This window comes from Sturnus vulgaris, chromosome 9, assembly GCF_052056855.1.
Source record: "Sturnus vulgaris isolate bStuVul1 chromosome 9, bStuVul1.hap1, whole genome shotgun sequence".
NCBI classification, from domain to species: Eukaryota; Metazoa; Chordata; class Aves; order Passeriformes; family Sturnidae; genus Sturnus; species Sturnus vulgaris.
This window is the reverse complement of record NC_142251.1, coordinates 25,386,102-25,403,517: the sequence shown is the minus strand read 5'-3', so window position 1 is coordinate 25,403,517 and position 17,416 is coordinate 25,386,102. Positions and strand designations below refer to the sequence as shown.

The 17,416-nt window shown below is 44.0% G+C and overlaps 3 protein-coding genes across 22 annotated transcripts in view; 2 read left to right on the top strand and 1 right to left on the bottom strand.

Moving 5' to 3' along the window:
• The window catches only part of BRINP3 (BMP/retinoic acid inducible neural specific 3), a 195,337-nt gene extending 187,381 nt beyond the window's left edge, over positions 1–7,956 (bottom strand). Inside the window, exon 1 of one of the 2 annotated variants that reach the window (XM_014884307.2) lies at positions 7,444–7,956. The gene's annotated coding sequence lies outside the window, so the exon portion shown is untranslated. Of the gene's footprint in view, positions 1–4,155; positions 4,621–7,443 lie in introns of those variants that run through there. The other variant, XM_014884306.2, reaches the window with a different exon arrangement.
• On the top strand, positions 4,676–7,498 carry LOC148222865 (uncharacterized). Of its 19 annotated transcripts, XR_015805515.1 has the most exons (6): positions 4,676–4,906; positions 5,284–5,394; positions 5,515–5,600; positions 5,705–6,674; positions 7,006–7,145; positions 7,392–7,498. XR_015805515.1 is itself a non-coding variant. In XM_088170194.1 (5 exons), the coding sequence occupies exons 2-4, from the start codon at positions 5,803–5,805 to the stop codon at positions 7,126–7,128; spliced, it is 315 nt and encodes a 104-aa protein (XP_088026320.1). In that variant the 5' UTR covers positions 4,913–5,600; positions 5,705–5,802; the 3' UTR covers positions 7,129–7,145; positions 7,392–7,498. The 19 variants fall into 19 exon arrangements, 4 of the variants coding, with proteins under 4 accessions (XP_088026322.1, XP_088026323.1, XP_088026321.1 ...); XR_015805516.1 differs by lacking the exon at positions 5,284–5,394; XR_015805513.1 differs by having other exon boundaries at positions 5,284–5,600.
• LOC148222864 (uncharacterized) overlaps positions 7,756–17,416 on the top strand; it is a 63,168-nt gene continuing 53,507 nt past the window's right edge. The window contains exons 1-4 of the mRNA XM_088170382.1: positions 7,756–7,808; positions 7,856–8,222; positions 8,296–8,491; positions 14,212–14,258. Of these exons, the coding sequence (XP_088026508.1) occupies positions 7,756–7,808; positions 7,856–8,222; positions 8,296–8,491; positions 14,212–14,258 (663 nt within the window). The remainder of the gene's footprint in view (positions 7,809–7,855; positions 8,223–8,295; positions 8,492–14,211; positions 14,259–17,416) is intronic.

The window sequence follows — 17,416 nt, the reverse complement described above, 5'->3', positions numbered from 1 at the left end:
CACAAGGAGTGAAGGTCTGAGTTTGCATCAGGAATTGCAATCTCTCTACTGTTTTAATTTAGATATAACCCAGTCTAAAACCGCCTAAGTACAAAATTGTCACTATTTCTTGTTGTAGCTCATAGAAAAACACATTCTTATTTAGTATAAATTTGTAAAGGAGCTTTAAACTTTCAGTAGTACTTGTACAGTGCTGAATGAGAGACACACATCAGTTTATGAGGAATTACAGATCACTGCAGTCTCTCTGAGTATGAGGATCATCAGTTTTTTTCATTATAGCCTATTTTTCCAGAAAGACAGACCAAATGTGCTAGACTTTGCCTGGCCACAACAAGCCAGCATGAAGAAGTTAAACTCTTTTTATAAAAATAAGAGTACTTAAAAAAAAAAAAGCCACTACCATTTCTTCAACTAATGTGAATCAATCTAATAAACTCAAGCTAACAGACAGCTTAAAGGGTACTTAGGTAGTTACTAAAGCTTTTACTTTTTAAGCCAATGAGTCAGATTCACATCCCACAGGAGTAGTGACTTAGAAAGAGAACATCACCAACTAATGGCTCTGCGTGAAATAAATCCCCAGTCTCCAGAGACTGGCAGCAGGATGAGTCTCGACCTGCATAAACAGTGCTGCTTTACCTAAACAAGCATCTTCCTTAGAAATATTGGTACACACCTAAAGGAACAAGGGAATTCATCCAAGAAATGCTGAGCAGCTACACGTTCTGGAGAAAAAGAGGTAGTATCATCCCTGTCCTTAACTACAGCAGTTTTAACCTTTAGGGCAGCACATTAAGTAAAAATCATATAGAATTATTCAATATTGAAATTGTTGTAATGAATATGTGTTCTGTCTATCCAGAAAATTGTTAATGAATGGGGATCCATAATGTTTTAGGTGAAAAACAGTGAAATAAAAATATACACTTGGGCTGCCATGCCCATCCATGATGCTGTTTTTCAGCGTTTAGCAGTGTTTTTCACTAGTGATGGTATGCCTCCTTAGAAACAGATATCAAATAAAAGAACAAAAAGAAAAAAAGGAAATACTAAGAAGTAAAATTTGTAATGGATTTTAATAATCCCATTTGACTTCAGTGACATCAATGTTCAGTTAACCAGGTGTTTTTGTTATTTCCAGTAGATTTATGAGTACTGAAAGAGCTAAATTATTTCAGAACACAGAATTCTCAGTAGTTATGAATAATATGAGATTGAGGGTATAGAGCAGTGCTCTGAGTCCCCAGATTTACATCCTTTACTTGCCAATGTATAATAAGTGCCTTACAAACCACTTTTCTCATTAATCAAGTGCTGGTGGATGTAGCAGTAAAGGTGTTACTGCAAATGAGCAGAATTTTTCCCCATTAATGTAACTGTTACAATAAAGGCATCTGACACACGAGCCTTACGATCTCACCTCATTATAAGAGAAACCACTACAGTTTAATAGTGTTAATTTAGCTAACAATATATATTGCCTGGTCAATCATCTTCTGAAGGTGGAACAGAATCTGTGGCCTTTGTGAGAGGCTCATTAGTTAGAATTGAAAAGCTCTGATGTGGTAGAGTGTCCTCAGCACATTTTTTTTGTGGCACATGGAGCAGGTGAAGACTTTCAGTGGGAGATGGGAAACAGACTGGGCTAAATAATCATTCCCATGGTATGAGCCAGGGCAAAAAAGTGATTATACAGACCATGGGTGTGGAGGGATGTGTAGTGCATATCATGCGTATTTATATCTATCTATATAAAAACTATTTTTGTCTATGCACACAAACTGTGGTACAGATAAATTAGTAATTTCAAATCTAGAAGACCAAATTTATTCACACTGCAGTTTTCAGCAGGGTGATGACTTGAGCCACAAAGTGCTGATGACCTGCATCTCAGTGGGACTCTCTCAATATTCCTCAACATCACACAGAAAATGTTGATTTATCAATGATGAAAAAGTACTGAGGCCTAGACCAATGTAAGATCACGTCACAAATTCTTCAGTTCTTTAGTATTTTAATATTCTTTGATTCAAGATGTGCAAAGGCTCCCACTGCTCAGTACGCAGCATGTAACTTCATGATGCTCACTTTTTTTTCTTCTAAATCTGAAGTTCATTTTGGTTCCAAAATATTGTTTTGGAAATTGATCTGGCTTTTATTGAAGTTAATCGGGATTTTCTGATCTCCTTTAATTCTCCAAGATCAGGCCCTCACTGAATGCACATATATTGAGCAAAAGGAAAACAATGATATGAAGAGAATGTAGTTGCAAATATATTTTTTAAAAATGTTCTCCTATAATGATATAGGATGAGATCAAGAAGAAGTTAGGTAACTTCCCCATGAAATGACTGGCTGTAGTCTACTACCTGTAGCTCTAACAGGACAGTGGTTTCAGGGCAACCTTTCTCAAAGAGCACTTGGGCTCTGTTTGTCAAAGTGCATTTCTGGTGATTTTGCTCCCATATGAGATTACTAGTGTTTCAGGAGAGTAAAAAAATGTCTACTTCTGGTTTTAAAGAGAGGTGAAGCTTTGGGAGGATTAAGAAAGAGGTGCACTAGGTATGCCTGAGAGCTAGAAAACAATGTTTCCAGAAACTATCACCTAATACCTTCCATCACTCTCTTTCTTCTAAGGAAAACTTAGGTAAGGAGTTTGATCATCCAGTTTTCCATTTCGATTTTCAAAAACTGCTGAAGAAGCAAACTTGCTGGTAAAAAGATCTTCCTTTTGTTTTCAATGGGTGCTGCATTTAAAGCAAGAAATAGACTGATCACAATTAGATACTATTTTGAATTAATACAAATTAAGTAAAAATGTTTTAGTCCCATAAATCATTGTCTGGGACTGAGTGGAGTAGAAAGTCACTGCAATCTATGTGACTAAAAACTAATTTTTTGGACACGGTGTAACCAATGAATTGACTTCTGTAATTAATTCTTCACAAAGGCATTCAGAGAGTAGTAAAAAAAAAAATAGGAAAGGATAAGATAGGATGATTACATCACTTGAAGATTCTCAAGTTGTTTTGTTGGCTTGTTGTACAAATGCTACCTTCTGCACTGAGCTCTGTAAAAACATTCAGCTGCTTGTTTTCATGTTTCCTAGTTAACGTTTTCACTCACAGGGTTTCAGCATTTCATGAACAAGCACCCCAAACACGACTCCGGTGAACTCAGCATCTGTTGGGGAGGTTTGCTCTCACTGGAGGTGGATCCGTTTACAGAAAATATCACAGATCTTTTTTTATATTCCTCCCCTGCTTAAATTATACACATCTTAAGAGAGAAAAATGGTTGGAGGCAAGAATTGGTAGGTAGTTTCTGGATGGAACTCTGCTGATTAGCACTGCAACAGCATCTGAGAGCGAGGGTCTGTTGCTATGCTTAGATACAGAGAGGAAGAGATCCAGTCAAATGTTTCTATTCCCAAAGCTGGTCTTGTGGTAAAGCTGATAGAGCACCTATTTAAAATGAGTAACTCCTCGTAGGGATGGAGTTGAGCAATGACAGCAGTCTGTGAAGTCTGATATCTAAACGGATTGCTCCTCTGAAGTTATTTCTTATATGCTGTAAATGTAAGCAGGGCCACTCTAGCTTTATCTCTGTACACTTAATGTGTCAGAGTCACTCATCTCTGAACATACAGACTCTGTAAGGTTCTGACTTCATTTCTTTTTATAGCATTCTTTCGTGATGTTTTATTTCATAAGCAAGGGGTTTTTTTTCTAGGAATGAAGTTATTTTTGTTTTTTCTGACAGACTTGCTTGTCAGATACATGCCTCTGAATTACTCTCTACATTTTCCCAAAATCAGGTCTATCTCACACCAGCCTTCATTTCATGTGGATCCATAACTGATTCTGCTGCTAAAACAGAACAGACTTCTCTTATCACATACACTACATTTCTCTGCCAGTCATGAATTCACTTTACTTCACATGCATTCACTTGCTTAATCTCTACATGAAATCATTATAACTCGAAGCTGACATAGTATTTCAAAATGACTCCCGAACAGTAAATCATGCCACATTCCACTTTCTTCCCACTCTGCGCTACACAATTTATCACTAAATGAAAGCTACACGGAAAATGCACTTGAATCCGGCAGTGAATCACAATCCAGACTGTTGGTAACAAAACCCTTACCTTTTTAAATGCATGATGGTCTCCAAGTCTCTAAGAAATCGTAGCCCAAAAAAAGCAGGTCTGCCTCGCGGTGTACGGTGACAGTTTACACCCTATTTTCTTCACCTCCCTTCTCACAGCATGCTACATCTAGCTCACGCTGCTGTCTCTAGGATTGGCTGGTGCATGTCGGAGGCGCACACAGGACTCCTGCCTGGAGCACCCTGCAGCCCCGCGTTAACTCTTTGCGGTGCAGCCTCCGCTCCCTCTGCGGGCGGCCCCGCCGGGCCCGGGCGGGCTGGCGGCTGCGGGGCACGCACGGCTCCCTGCAGGGGAGTGTTCTCCCTTTCCCCCACAGAACGAGCTGCCCTAGGCTGCCGAGGATGGGGAGAGGCTGCGGGGGGAGAGCCGGGGGTCCCGCAGCCCAGCCGAGCGCTGCCGCCCGGCTGCCGGTGCTCGCTCCGCCCGGAGCCGGAGCAGCCCCTCCTGCTGCCGGGGAGGGCGGCGTGATCCCCCCCCGAACAACGCCTTGTCACCGGCCCCTCCGCCCCTTCCCCCGGGACCTGCCCCGGGGGCGCACGGGGGAGCGGGGCAGATTAAGCCCGGGAAGCTGAGAAGGCAGGCTGGACGCTGACACGCATCCTTAAAGGTGTTCCCTCTGCCAGAGCCATCTCCCTGGGTGTTCGTCTGCCACCGCCAGTATGGGAAATTGGGAAATTAACTCCCGGCCAACAGGGAGTCCCAGATCCACGCAGCTTCAGGAGAGATGGAGGTAATCCTTGGCAGTGAACCCAGACATGGGCAAGTAGGGAACCTGGACATCTAAATACAGGGAAGAGATGTGTTTGGGAGCATTCTCTCAGGAATGGGCCGCGGGGCTCGGGAGGTATTTCCACACCGCCAATGTATTGTACAAAAAGCAAAAGAGCCAACTACTGCAAAGCAAAAACAGCCCGGTTGCTGCCCGGTATTCCTCTGTTTTTTCTGAGTCATCCAGCCCCATGTAAGAAGAAGGTATCCCTGGGCTGGGGGTGCGGAATGCTGGAAATCAAGGGTAGTGGGAATCTTCTCTATTTACCACGCCTGACTCTCGCTTGTTGCAATCGCCCATTAAGCCCACGTTGTTTGATTTATTTGTTGTATGCAAAGAGGTTGATGTGTATGCCCTCGCCTTCCGCTGAGTACAGAAATGCCACCCGCTCCAACGTGTGTCACTTTTGCTGCCCAGACACCGTTTTACTGCCATCCGTCACAGTGCCTGTGAGCTAAACAACTCCTCTCCCCTCATCCTGTGGTTTACCATCTCCCATCCCCGTCAGCAGAGGGAATATCGAGTGGTCTTAAATATTCTGCTGATGGGCACATAAATCTCTTCTGCAGAGCGGTAACGTTTAAGCAGCACAGCAAGGAGATGCTCACTGGCTGAGCTATTCCCACTATAACATAAATCCCCTCTGGACTTGCCGGTTTGTTTTGGGGCTTTTTCTTTCCTAAAGGTTTTGGTGGGGGGGGGGGGGGGGGGGGAAATTAAAAATCAAGGTAGAGGTTTTGAAACGCAATCCCTGCCTAGGGAGGGAAGGGGGCATGACTGCACGGAAACTTTCCTGAGCAGCCAGGTGCGGGAGGATCCCGGCAGCAGCAGCTCCAGAGGAGGGTAATTCAGGAGAAATGTCTGGGATTTGGTTAATCACCTCAGTCGCGTGGAAAGGGCCGGGGCAGGAGGAGGTGGAGGCAGAGGGGCAAGTCAGCGGGAATGGGAAAATCTGCTGGAGTCTCCAGGAGAAGGACGCTGAGGTGGAAGGAGATAAGTACGCATGGGGGCTTCGAGCTGGTGGGAGACGAGAGAAGCTGGAGGAAGGAATCCCACACTTGAAGGGCTTTTTCACTACTCCTTTCCAGACATCAGCCAGCAATCTGGCGGCCGAGGGGGGAAGCAGTAGGACGGGGAGGGGGAGGGTGGAGGGAAGAACAAGGGGGGGGGGCACACACTGGCATTGAATTGGTCTTTCCCTTCTTCTGCTTGCCACCAGGCAATAAATTCGGATCTTGTTATTTCTCCCTGGCATCTCTACCTGCTTGCAAGTCTTTAGCACCTTCCTTGTGATCTCTGCAGGTAGTGCTTTGGAGACATGACCGCGCACACCCAGACACACACACACGCACACTTATCCTGCACCCAAACGACAGGGGTACACGGAGCCCAGTCAATACCTCCGCGCCAGAGATAACATGTTTCCTCCCTACCTTCTGCTATGGACCGTGGGTGGATCTCTGCCGCTAATTAGAGACACCGAAATCCTGGAAGTATCAACCACAAATAGCACTCTGAAGGCACTTGACCTTTTTTTTTTTTTTTTTTTTTTTTTTTAATGTAACGTGTTTATTTGCCTTGGTTCTTCTGTCTTTTTCTTTCAAAGAAGCCCCTACTTGATTCAAGAGCCCGACTTCTACCATCTACCTCTACATCAGGTACATGTATAGGTGGGCGTACGTTTTCCTGCGCTCCTCAGGAGCCAATTTTTGGCCAGCGAAAAATACAGGTATGCCCAAAAATAGTGATAAATCAAATCAGGTGCGATGGGATAGAGAAGTGAGGAAAGGGCGCGGAGCGAGGGGCGGCAGAGGCTGGAGAGAAGCCCAGGCAGCCGCAGGACAGAAGCCCCGGCTGCGGACCCCGCTGCTGTCCCGCACCCCCGGCCGCCCCCAGGCGCGCCGCCCGGCCACCGCCACCTCCCAGCACATGCGAGACGACATGGGTCTGGAAATCCTTTCCTATCCCTTCTGGAGAATCTTCTCCGCCCCCGATCCTGTCCAAGTTCTTCAGGGGATGGGGAAGAGCAATTAACTTTTCTACCTGGTCTCCCCCCGCAGGTTCCCAGACATTCCTCAGGCACGCTCCCGGTTCCCTCAGCCACCAGCAATCCTGTCCTTTCCCCGGCACGGGGAGAAACACCGAGCCCTTCCAGAGTCTACGCGAGCCACTGCAAGGGTTAACCCGGGGAATGGAGCAGGTACCATGCCTGATGGAAACATTAATAAAATGTGATGAATAAGCAGTGGAAAGGTGAAGGCTCTGGAAGCTGCGGTGCGCGCTGCAATCAGCGCCGAGCGCGGTGACTGGGAATGAATGTGGGCAGGGAACTGTTGTTTCCTAATTCCTTCGAGTTTAGAAAGTGGAGTCAGCCCGTTCAGGAGCAAGGGGAAGAAAAACTTTTTTTAATTGATCTTTTCTTTTTATTTTTCCCTGCTGTTTTTAGTGTCCTTCCTGTTGGAAACACGCCACCTGAACGCGAAATCAAACCTACTCACCGGGTGAAATTGCAGGAGGCGAAGCGGCTGGAAATAAAACGCATCCCGGCTCCAAGCATATAGTCCATGATCTGCGGCTTCAAGCTAGAGGAAGGCTGAGCAGGGTGGGGGGACTTTGGGAACCAGCAGCGGTTCTGTGTGTGTGACAACCCATTTACACTGTGCGTGCCTGTCTGTGCGTGTGTGTAGGGCAGAGAGAGGCTCCGAACCCAAAAGGGGGGAAAGAGGGAGGAGAGAAGGAGGAGGAGAGAGGGAAGCAAACCTGAACAGCAAGAGGAATTGCGAAGAGGGATGGGATTCGCTGGGATAGATATGGGGGGTTTTGGTGGTGATGGAAGCGATTCTCGAGGAAAAAATAACAGATTGTGGGATTTCAGCCGCAGGCAGGAGGAGAGGGGTTTTGCCCACACAGGTGGAACACAGACAAGACCGCACCGAGGAGCCGGAGGCCGCAGCGAGCCGGGAGGGCCGGAGAGCGCCGGGGGCTGATCCCGGCAGCCGCGGCCGGGGGCCGGGCAGTGACGCTGCCCTCGGGGCGGGGGCGAGCGGCGGAGGGGACGCGGGGAGCCGAGACCGAGGTGGGGGGAGCGATTGCCCGGGGGAAGCTCCCGGGGCCGGGACACGGCGGGGACCGGGCTCAGCACGGGGACAGCGCGCCCGCAGGCTGCGGGTGGCGCGGCACCAGCCTCTCTTCCTCCGCCTCCTCCTCCTCTTCCTCCTCCTCCTCCTCCTCCTCCTGCACCCGCAACCCAACGAACCACGGCGGCGATACCGACCGGGTAAGAATATACCTGGCCCCCAAACCTCGGCCAGCCTTTTGTTTCTCATCTTTTTATTTCGTATTTTCTGCAGCCCTCCTCCCCGCCGGTGCCCCGCATCCTCCCCGCCAGGCGCCGCTCTCCCTCCGAGCCCGGCACCAAAGGGCTGCAGAGATCCTGGAGCGGGGAAGCTGCTTGTGGGAGCTGCACAGGGACGAGGAGCGTTTGTGGGGGAGAGGGGATGGGCGGAAATGTCTCTGCTCATCACCCGCGTTTCTCTCCTGCCTCGGGTAAGCGGAGCATCGCCCCTTCATTTCCGCCGCTTCTCGATGCTTCCAGGCTCTTGGCGTGGAAATAATGACCTGGCTCGGTGGAAAAATCACCCTTTTCCTCGCATGGTGACTCCAGAATGTGTGCGGAATTTGAAGGCGTGTGGGGTAGAGGGAGGCAGCGGCAGCATTTATGGAGCTTGATGTATGTCCCCCCTTCTCCTGGTCCCTCTTCTACACCCGTGCTGTGAGCAGACATGCGTTCACGGCTAATAAAATGCTTTTCCCCGGGTACAGCTCGGCTGAGAGCTTAGCGTGAGTAAACTGGAAGCCGGTCCGTGTCAGGGAACAGCGTGCAGACCAATACGGAGCTTCGGCATCCCTGCCGTGTAGCACGGCCGTGTGCACCTCATGCTTAGCAGCATCAATAAGCACAGTAACCGTGCGGATTATGTGATGTATGTGCCAGGCAATATGGAGTGATCACCAGCATTACACCAGCTTGTCTGCTGTGCTGTATGTGGTCTTTAACAGAGAGAGTAACTTCTGGGTTTTTTTATTAAGAAGCTTTTTGTCTTCTTTCTATTATCTCTGTAATTACCAGTGTGAAGCATTCTTGCCTGTTTGCCAATCTGGCAGTTTTATGTTTCCAGAATCTGCTAGGAAAAAATCGGAAACTGCAGAAACTCAAGATTCCTTTGGCATCAAATTGGTTTGCTCCTCTCTGCATATTTAATCATTTTTATGCTCACGAATTCACTCCACGAATTGCTCAGTGGAGTGAGCTGATCTTAGCAATGATTTATGCTGCTGGGGGCTTTATTGATTTTTTTCTTTAGCGAGGACGTAAGAAAAGGAGTGTCGGAAGGATGATACAGTGTGTAAAAAAAATAAAATTCAGTGTATTTCAAGAGTAGAAGATGTTAAACATGTAGACATATATACGATTCCTTATGCAGTTATAAAAACAAAAGGTCTCTTTGCCTCAGGATATGATTTCTCTTACAGCAACAGGTAGCAAAGGCTTCTGTGTCCCCTCTCTCCTCTTATCTCCTCCCCTTCAGCTCCTTCTGACAAAATGCCGGTTTAAAAGGTCAGCCTGTTTATGCAAATATTGTGCGTTTCCTAACAAAGACTGCTACACACCAAGCCTACACATCAAACAGACTTGAGATTCAAGACATACAGTAAGGGTCCTATCCATTTCCTAAGACTAATTAAAAACTCGGAGGAAAGGACAAACGTAGGGTGTGACTGGGATGGACCAACAGCGCCGGGGTGCACACGGGCAGCAGCATCGTCATGGCAGCGTTCGGTACTGCAATGTCCATCGGACCTTTGTACTGCATGCGTGGCACAGAGAGACACTCCAAATGTATGAGAAGAGGTTTGCTGCTGTGCTAATGCCTTTCTGCTCTTTTCTTCAGGTTTCTTCTTCTCTCTAGTGATGTCCTAGGCTGAACTTGCTTTGCAGCTCATTCACACCAAAGGTAGCTTTAATCAGCCAAGGTGGATTCTAAGTCTGACCAACTTCACCCTCCCTATAAAAGAGATTGACTTCACTAGTCTTTGGCTCAGACAATAAGGTGGAGTTTCCATTTCATAGCATCCAGAGGTAAAGTGGAGATAATCTAGTCCTTATTTCACTGTGCTCTCTTTCCCTCCCTGCCACTTTCTTTCACCTACAGAGCAGGACAACTCGGTTTCCTCAGGTAGTATCAACTCTTCCCGTTCTTTTCCACTTTAAATGTAACAAGAACACTCTGATTTTATTCACTTCATGGAATCACGGAATTATGGAATAGTTCATTTGGGAAGGGACCTTAAAGATGATCTAACTCCAGCCCCTTGCCACATTCCACAGGAATAGGCTGCTCAGAAAACATTATGTCCATTACCAAAAGGTTAAAAAATTTCTTTGGAATTACAACACAGATCTTCCCCTGTGGTCAACTCCAAGACCTAATTGCCACCACAGTTTGATTTGAGCCCTCAAAATCATTCTAAAGCAGAGTTAAAGGGTTCTAGAGGATTATGATGCCTTTTGTTCAGTGGTGTTAATAATCTATGGCCTTAAAATATGATATTATAAAATCTAATTTTAGGCAGAGTACTGCAGTCACAAACAATGGAACAAAACTGTACTTGAATAAGGCAGAAACTTACATCACCACCAAAAATGCTAAATCCAGATTGGGACCCTGTCTGCAGCAGAATCATGTGAGGGGGGAGTGGCACATCAAATTCTCCCTTCCCAGAAGCCTTGTGGCCCTGAATTAGAGTGCTTAGAGCCCTTTGTGGTGTAAATCTGCATTTAACAGCAGCGTATATCTGTGTTGGTAAATACATTTTAACAGCTTATCCCATAATATATTTTTCTACTTCATACGATCAACCTTTTGATCCTCTTTCTTCCAGCTTCTCTTTAACTACTGAAAAATATATGTAATTTATTAAGGCAGTTCAGTAGTTACTCTTAGCTTGCAACAGGCAAACCTATTATGCAAACAATACTGTCACCTTCTTCCAGTGACTTCCTTCTTGCAGCTATAATGAATTCCCTCCATGCTGCTCTGCTGTAAATTCTCCATCTAAAAATTCCATCCGCTATGTGATGTGTCAGGGAAAACTGCACTTGACTTTTGAAACAGTTGGGAGGAGCAGAATGATAACGTACTAAAGTGCCTTGCCCTTAGCTGAAATTATGGCAAGTAATTAAAGTTAGAGCAAAAAGACTTAAGCTTTGGACTGCTTATGTTCTTAGTGTTTTAACTTGGGTGAAATTTTTTTAGAAGTTTGATTTGAATGTCAAATTTGCATATTCATCCACAAAGCGTAGGGAGTGCTTAATTGCCTGTGTCCAGCATTCATATTTTGCTTGGGAAACAATGCTTCGCATATTCATGTGTTTCATTTCTAGCTGCTGTTTGCACCCATAAATTGACCTGCATATCTAAACAAGCCCTGTATCTATAGAGACAAATGTGCCATATTTAGAATTTTGTTTTATAATCGTATCAGAAACACTTGGTCACAGGGGAGATGCTCCTACTCTGCTGGTGCAGTGGGTCTGGCTGAGCTGGGGTTCATGCTTCCAGAGCAGCCCTCATTGCTGTGCTTTGCCCTGGGAGCTGGAAAGGTGCAGATAACACAACAGTTCTGGCTGCTGCTGGGCAGGGCTGGCACAGCCTCAGCTCTGTCTCTCAACATTCCCTGCCATCGAGGGGCAGGCACAGCTAGGCCAGCTCCCCCAGACTGACCACAGGGATATTCCAGACCATATGACATCAGCTCAGAGATAAAAGCCAAGCGGGGGAGGAGGACTGGGGAGGAGGATGTGTTATTTACAACATTTACCTTCCCGAGAAACAGCTCCATGTGCTGGACTCCTGCTTCCCAGGAAAAGGTTGGACCTTGCTAACTGATGGGAAGTAGAGAATAAAAACTTCAGGCTTTCTCTTTGCTCGAGAGCACAGAACCTTTCACTTTTGTTTTAGTAAACTGCCTTATCTCAACCTATGAGCAGTTTTCCATCTTTTCTCTCCACTGTCCAGCTGCAAGGGGGGGTGGGTAGAGCAGCTGGGTGGGCACCTTGCATTAACAGAGATATGCAGATATTGACTTGAATAAAATTATGCCCACTGAGTTTTTTCTCACTTGCAGAGGAGATTGTTTTTAGGATCTCCGAACATTTCACCTACCGAAAATGAACCAGTACTGCAGGTTGTCTTTTGCCCCCCAAAATATCAAAGAAATAAAATGTTTGTTTATTCATTTGCCCTGTCCTCTGGCAGCAGGGGGTTAAACTTAAAGTCTGGGGTTTTTTTCAGGCTCTTGGTGTCATTGAAGCACCAGTTTTCCTAGACAGAATAACCTTTTGGTAGAAGAGGTGGTATTTCTCTACTGCTTTCAGAAGGTATTAATTGCAAGACCTGTAAGCTGAGCTCAGTAGACACAGCCAGACACGTGTGTCTAGGGGGGATACAACAGCACACCTGAAAAGTGGAGGCATGAACTTCTCCAGGGCCTGCCAATTTACTGACTCTTATTCTTGAAAGATGTAAGATGTTCTGTTGAATCGTCACAGCTGCTGTCATCTGTGGCAGGGAGGGTGCTGTGAGGTTCTCTCACTGCAAATACACACAGCAAGCTGAAGAAATTACTGTGTCTGAGAAAGAATGGGGGGATTTCATGGCTGTCCTGTGACAGGCTTTGTTTATAGCTGTTAATTCTTTGCACTTTAGGCAAATGATGACTGCCATCACACAGGGCGAGAGGTAAAATCAGGTGACTTTGAAGTGTTCCCAACCTTGACATTAAAACTGAAAAGATCTGAAAATTGTCTTCAAATCCATGGGACAATGACAACAGCAATGTGCTGCAATACGTCACTGACTCAGTTTTTTTCAGTTGTGGCATATCCTGGCCATGTTTCAATGACCAATAGCCATTAAAAGAAAAATATGGGTTTGCCATTTTAAAAATATCCTCTGATATACTCAGGTATTTCTTCCATATAACTGAACTTTACAAAGTCACAAAAATTTCTGTTAATTTCAATAAATATTTGTAGAGAAAAAGGTAAAGGACAAGAGATGTATTTTAAATCATGTTTTTGTTGTGGAGATTCCTGTGCATCAAATGCCTGTTTTTCTTAAGAAAAACTGATGCAGCTACTGTAATATCCCAGTACAAGAAGGCCTGTCCTATGAAAGTAGTATAATCTGTACTTCCAGTATTTGATATGATGGACAGAGAATGGAGGCTTCTCTGCCACAAGCACTGACTTTACAAGCAGTATGAGAAGCACAGACCTCTGCAGATTTGTAGGTGATCTGAGGTGTAATTTTAGTGCGTTTGTGTTTAAATAAAGGAGTCACGAATCTTCTGTTGGGTTTTAGCCCCACCTGGCCTTGGTATTGGCACACAGAGTTAGAAAAAAATCCTTCCAGTTGGTGCTGTGTAGTCAGAAAGGAGTCCCTTCCAGACTAGGCAAGGTATTAACACAAAAATTTTCTTCCTATAGAGTTTGGATCTGAAATGCATTTGAATTAATGGTGTAGGGCAGAAAAAGAGCTGAAATTAATAAAAGACCCCCTCAATGAATTTTCTGTGGCACATGTAAAAGAACAAGACCTGCATTCAGAAAAAACTGAGTGCTTGGAAGGGTGATGGAATCAAGTGAAGTTCTGCTGATGATTTGCAGTGTCAAGGAATTGCATAACAGAAAGGTAGAGTTCTAAAAGCGGCAGTGCTGTGAAGAAAAACTTCAAGAGAATGTGATTTGCATTTAGAAAAATAGATTATTTTACAGATATTGGTTCCATTGGATTGTTATTCCCTGAATAACATCTGCTGCATTATCTCAATAAATCTGGGGTTATCTCCCACAGAAATGAGCTGAGCAAAAGATCTGTAGTAAGTTTTGAAAGTAATCTTTGTTATTATGTGTCATTTACACATAAGAATCAAGCTACATGGCCACTAATGACAGTGAACAAGAACAATACAGTTTCTTGCACATTCTGTTACATGCATTTCAAGTCTCCAGCCTGCACTTAAAATACAGCAGTTTTACAAGCATTTCTCATTTGCTCAGGCTATGGAGTTAATGAGATAGAAAAAGCATGAAGAATTTGTATGGATGAACTCCATTTACTTAATTTCCAACTCAAACATAATAATATGAAAAATAAGTGATATATGAATAAAGCTGTGTATCCTTTTTTTGCTTTTCACAGTTCTTGTCTTGCAGCAGTCCGGGTTGAGTCGTTGTGGCACACAACAGGTATGTGACTTGTCAGAAACAGCCATCACCCTTTTGACATTTCTACTGCCTCTCAGCTGCTGGGGGTGAGAGTAGGAAGATATCAGCTTCTCAGTCACAAAGGAAAGGAGGCAGTAAAAAAAAAAAAGCCTCTTCCATCATTTATTTGATTATGTTCTCCATTTGTCAGAGCAGTAGAGTCCAAAGCCCACGTGGATTTTGTGAAGCATTCTGGATTGTAGGCATATATTTAAAACTTCAGCAGATAAGCACGGCTTTGTATCTTTAGCATGTGTTTTGCTGAATCACACGCCAGCAGGAATTTGTACTTTTAAAATCTTGCAAAATGCCTGTTGCATTTCTTCGAATGAGATTGGAGAGAAAGTAAATGAAATCTCAGAACCTGTTTCTAAAAAGACATATGTTCAATTTCGAATTAGCTGTCTTGATTTTGCTCAACCCTAGCAATAACATTCACTTTTTTGGCATAACTCTGAGACAGCAGAGCACTCTCTTGTTCCTGTTTGGACATTAAGGACACCCATCCATTCTCTTGCTTGATTGTTGGTTTTTTTTTCAGATAAAGACATGAAAAGTAACACTGCCAAAATGTATTAACATGGGATAATCTCAGTGTTCCCATTAGTAGTGCACTTTAAATGACAGAGTAAAAAACACCCAACAGGATAACAACAAAACAACCCTGAGGAAACATTCTCACAGAGCAGTATTTGAGAGATGTAGAGGAATGTACAGGAAACAGGAGGTCTTCTCAACCTGAAAGTTATTGGGCAATTAATTGTCAGTTTATAATTGGCATTATGCATATATTATATTTCAAGCATATATGTTGGCAATTGCTCTTTTTAGATAATTGAGCACTGCTGGAGTCTGAATTGAGTTTGGAGCTAGAAGATGGGCTGTGTATTAATCCAAGCATAGTTGGTAGGGTTTAACCAGTCTGTAACCTAGAGCTGTATCTTACAGTTAGTGCTCCAATCATTTTCTACTCTTAAGAAATAACCACAGCATGATTCTTTTTCCAAATTCAATAGTCAGCACTATTGTGTTTTTTTTTAATGCAAAGACTTGCATAAATAGTAAAAAGAACCAAACTGCTCTTACAAGTAAATGAAGAAAATATTTGCAGTTTCTCTGATTTGTGAATTAGTAAAAAAAAAACATTTTTTTCTGTATAATTAAAATAAGAAAACCAAAGGCAAGGATATTCATATTTTCATTTCACAATAGGAGGAAAAAAGATTAGCAAGGCATAAGAAAACCTCTCTACTGCCACACTTTCAAAACAAGTCACTCCTAACAAAAGTAGACATCACCAATTTTAAAAAGTAGCCATTGCCCATAACCTGACTTGGCATCAGTCTGGTAGTGGAAGGTGGTCAGGGATTGTCTTGGCATCAGCTGGGGGTTTTCATTAAGTTTTGTTGTTATTGCTTTGGGGTGGTTTTTAACAGTCATTAAACTCTTTTTGTCTCAATCCATAAGTTTTTCTCACTTTTGCCTATGCTGTTCTCCTTTCCCATCCTGCTTTGGGGTGGGGAGGGAGGGGAGGAGAAGGGAAGAAGCAGCTGGGTAAGCTGTTAACCAAGTTAGTTAAGTCTCCATAGGCTCCAGGCCCAGGTTTGGAGATGGAGAAGTTGTTCTGCCTTAGCATTTGTGGAGTTTTTGGCACAGGATTTTCTTCTCTGCAAAACACTGCATCTCCATGCAGCTTTCCTTGTTCACTAATCTCAATGTCTGTTAAATAGTTTTCCATGTTTCTAATACATAGAAAACATAGAAAACAAGAACAAACCCTTAAGAAGGTAGGAGTACATTCTCATACAAAAATAATATTATTAAGCTGAGGTTTGTTTCATTCTCTGAGTAGCTGTCAGTCACCACCAGGTTTCTCTACTTGATGAGTTCCTGTTTTTTGTGTTTGCCCTTTCCTTTGCTCATTTGTTTCCTTGATAACTGAACAGAGTTTGTACATCTCCTGCTACTCTGCCTGTGGCTGAACAGACACAGAAATCAGCCTTTCACAGAAACAGGGAGGCTCAGCTGTCTTTGTTTGCTGCAGGTTTGCTAAGAAATCTGTGCGGGACCCGTGAACTGGGGAGGGGTTGGCAGAGCAGCTGGAGGAGATGGGTAACAGAACTTATCCATATTTAACAATTTCAGTGAAGCTTAATTCTGAAGCAAGTGGAGATTTATTTGGGAGGCTAAAAAGTCTTTATCACCTTAGCAAGAGACTGTAGAACCCCAAGCCTGTGCTGTGCATTGTGGATTTTGTCGTGCAGCACTCAGCTTGCTCTGGACGACTGCGGGTTCATCACCCACTTGGGCACACAAATTATAAAGATCACTGGAGGATCCTAGCACTGCCTTAATCCTCCACCACACTGCCTGCTGTTGTATCTTACACTTGCCTGTTATGCTCTGACCCTACTGAGGCAGGAACTTTTTGGTTAAGGAGTTCTGGCTCATTATAAGTTTGCTCACACGGCCCCTGCAGAGTTCCAGTGCTGCCCTGTGGCATCATGAGAGCACAGCAGGAGAGGAGATCCTGCTGCTCCATGGAATGCCATCACACAGTGATGGCTTCTACCTGCACAGTTACCTGTCTGTAACTAAGACATTATTTTATGTTTTCCTTTAAAAAAAAAAAAGTCTTTAAAACGCATGAAAATCCAAGATGATATGGAAATACGTATTTTTCAAACTGTTGGCAAAATAAGACTGCAAAATTGTTCCTGATTTGATTGCAAGTTAGAAGCAATTCAAAATATGCACGTTTTTATTCAGAACATTAGCTAATAGTGACAGTTGTCAATGAATCTTTGAGTTTCTGAATTTTCTTTTATAGAATCATATTGGGTAGACAAACATTTGTTGATGAATCAGATCCTCTGAATTGAACCATGCAGGTTGCTGGATTAAGCATGATAACCAAAAATTTAACTCTAGGTTGGAAGAAAAAATTCCTTCTGTTCATGTTCATGTTCTATTGGCCAATTTCTGACAGATTTTACCAGGCATTTCACTGCAAACTTGAAAACAACTTCAATTGTAAATACATTCAAGATTTTATTTTAACTGTACTTAAGATAAGCCTGCCATTAAACTGAAAAAAAAAAACAAACCACAACCAAGACTCACATCTTCCTGTTCTTTTA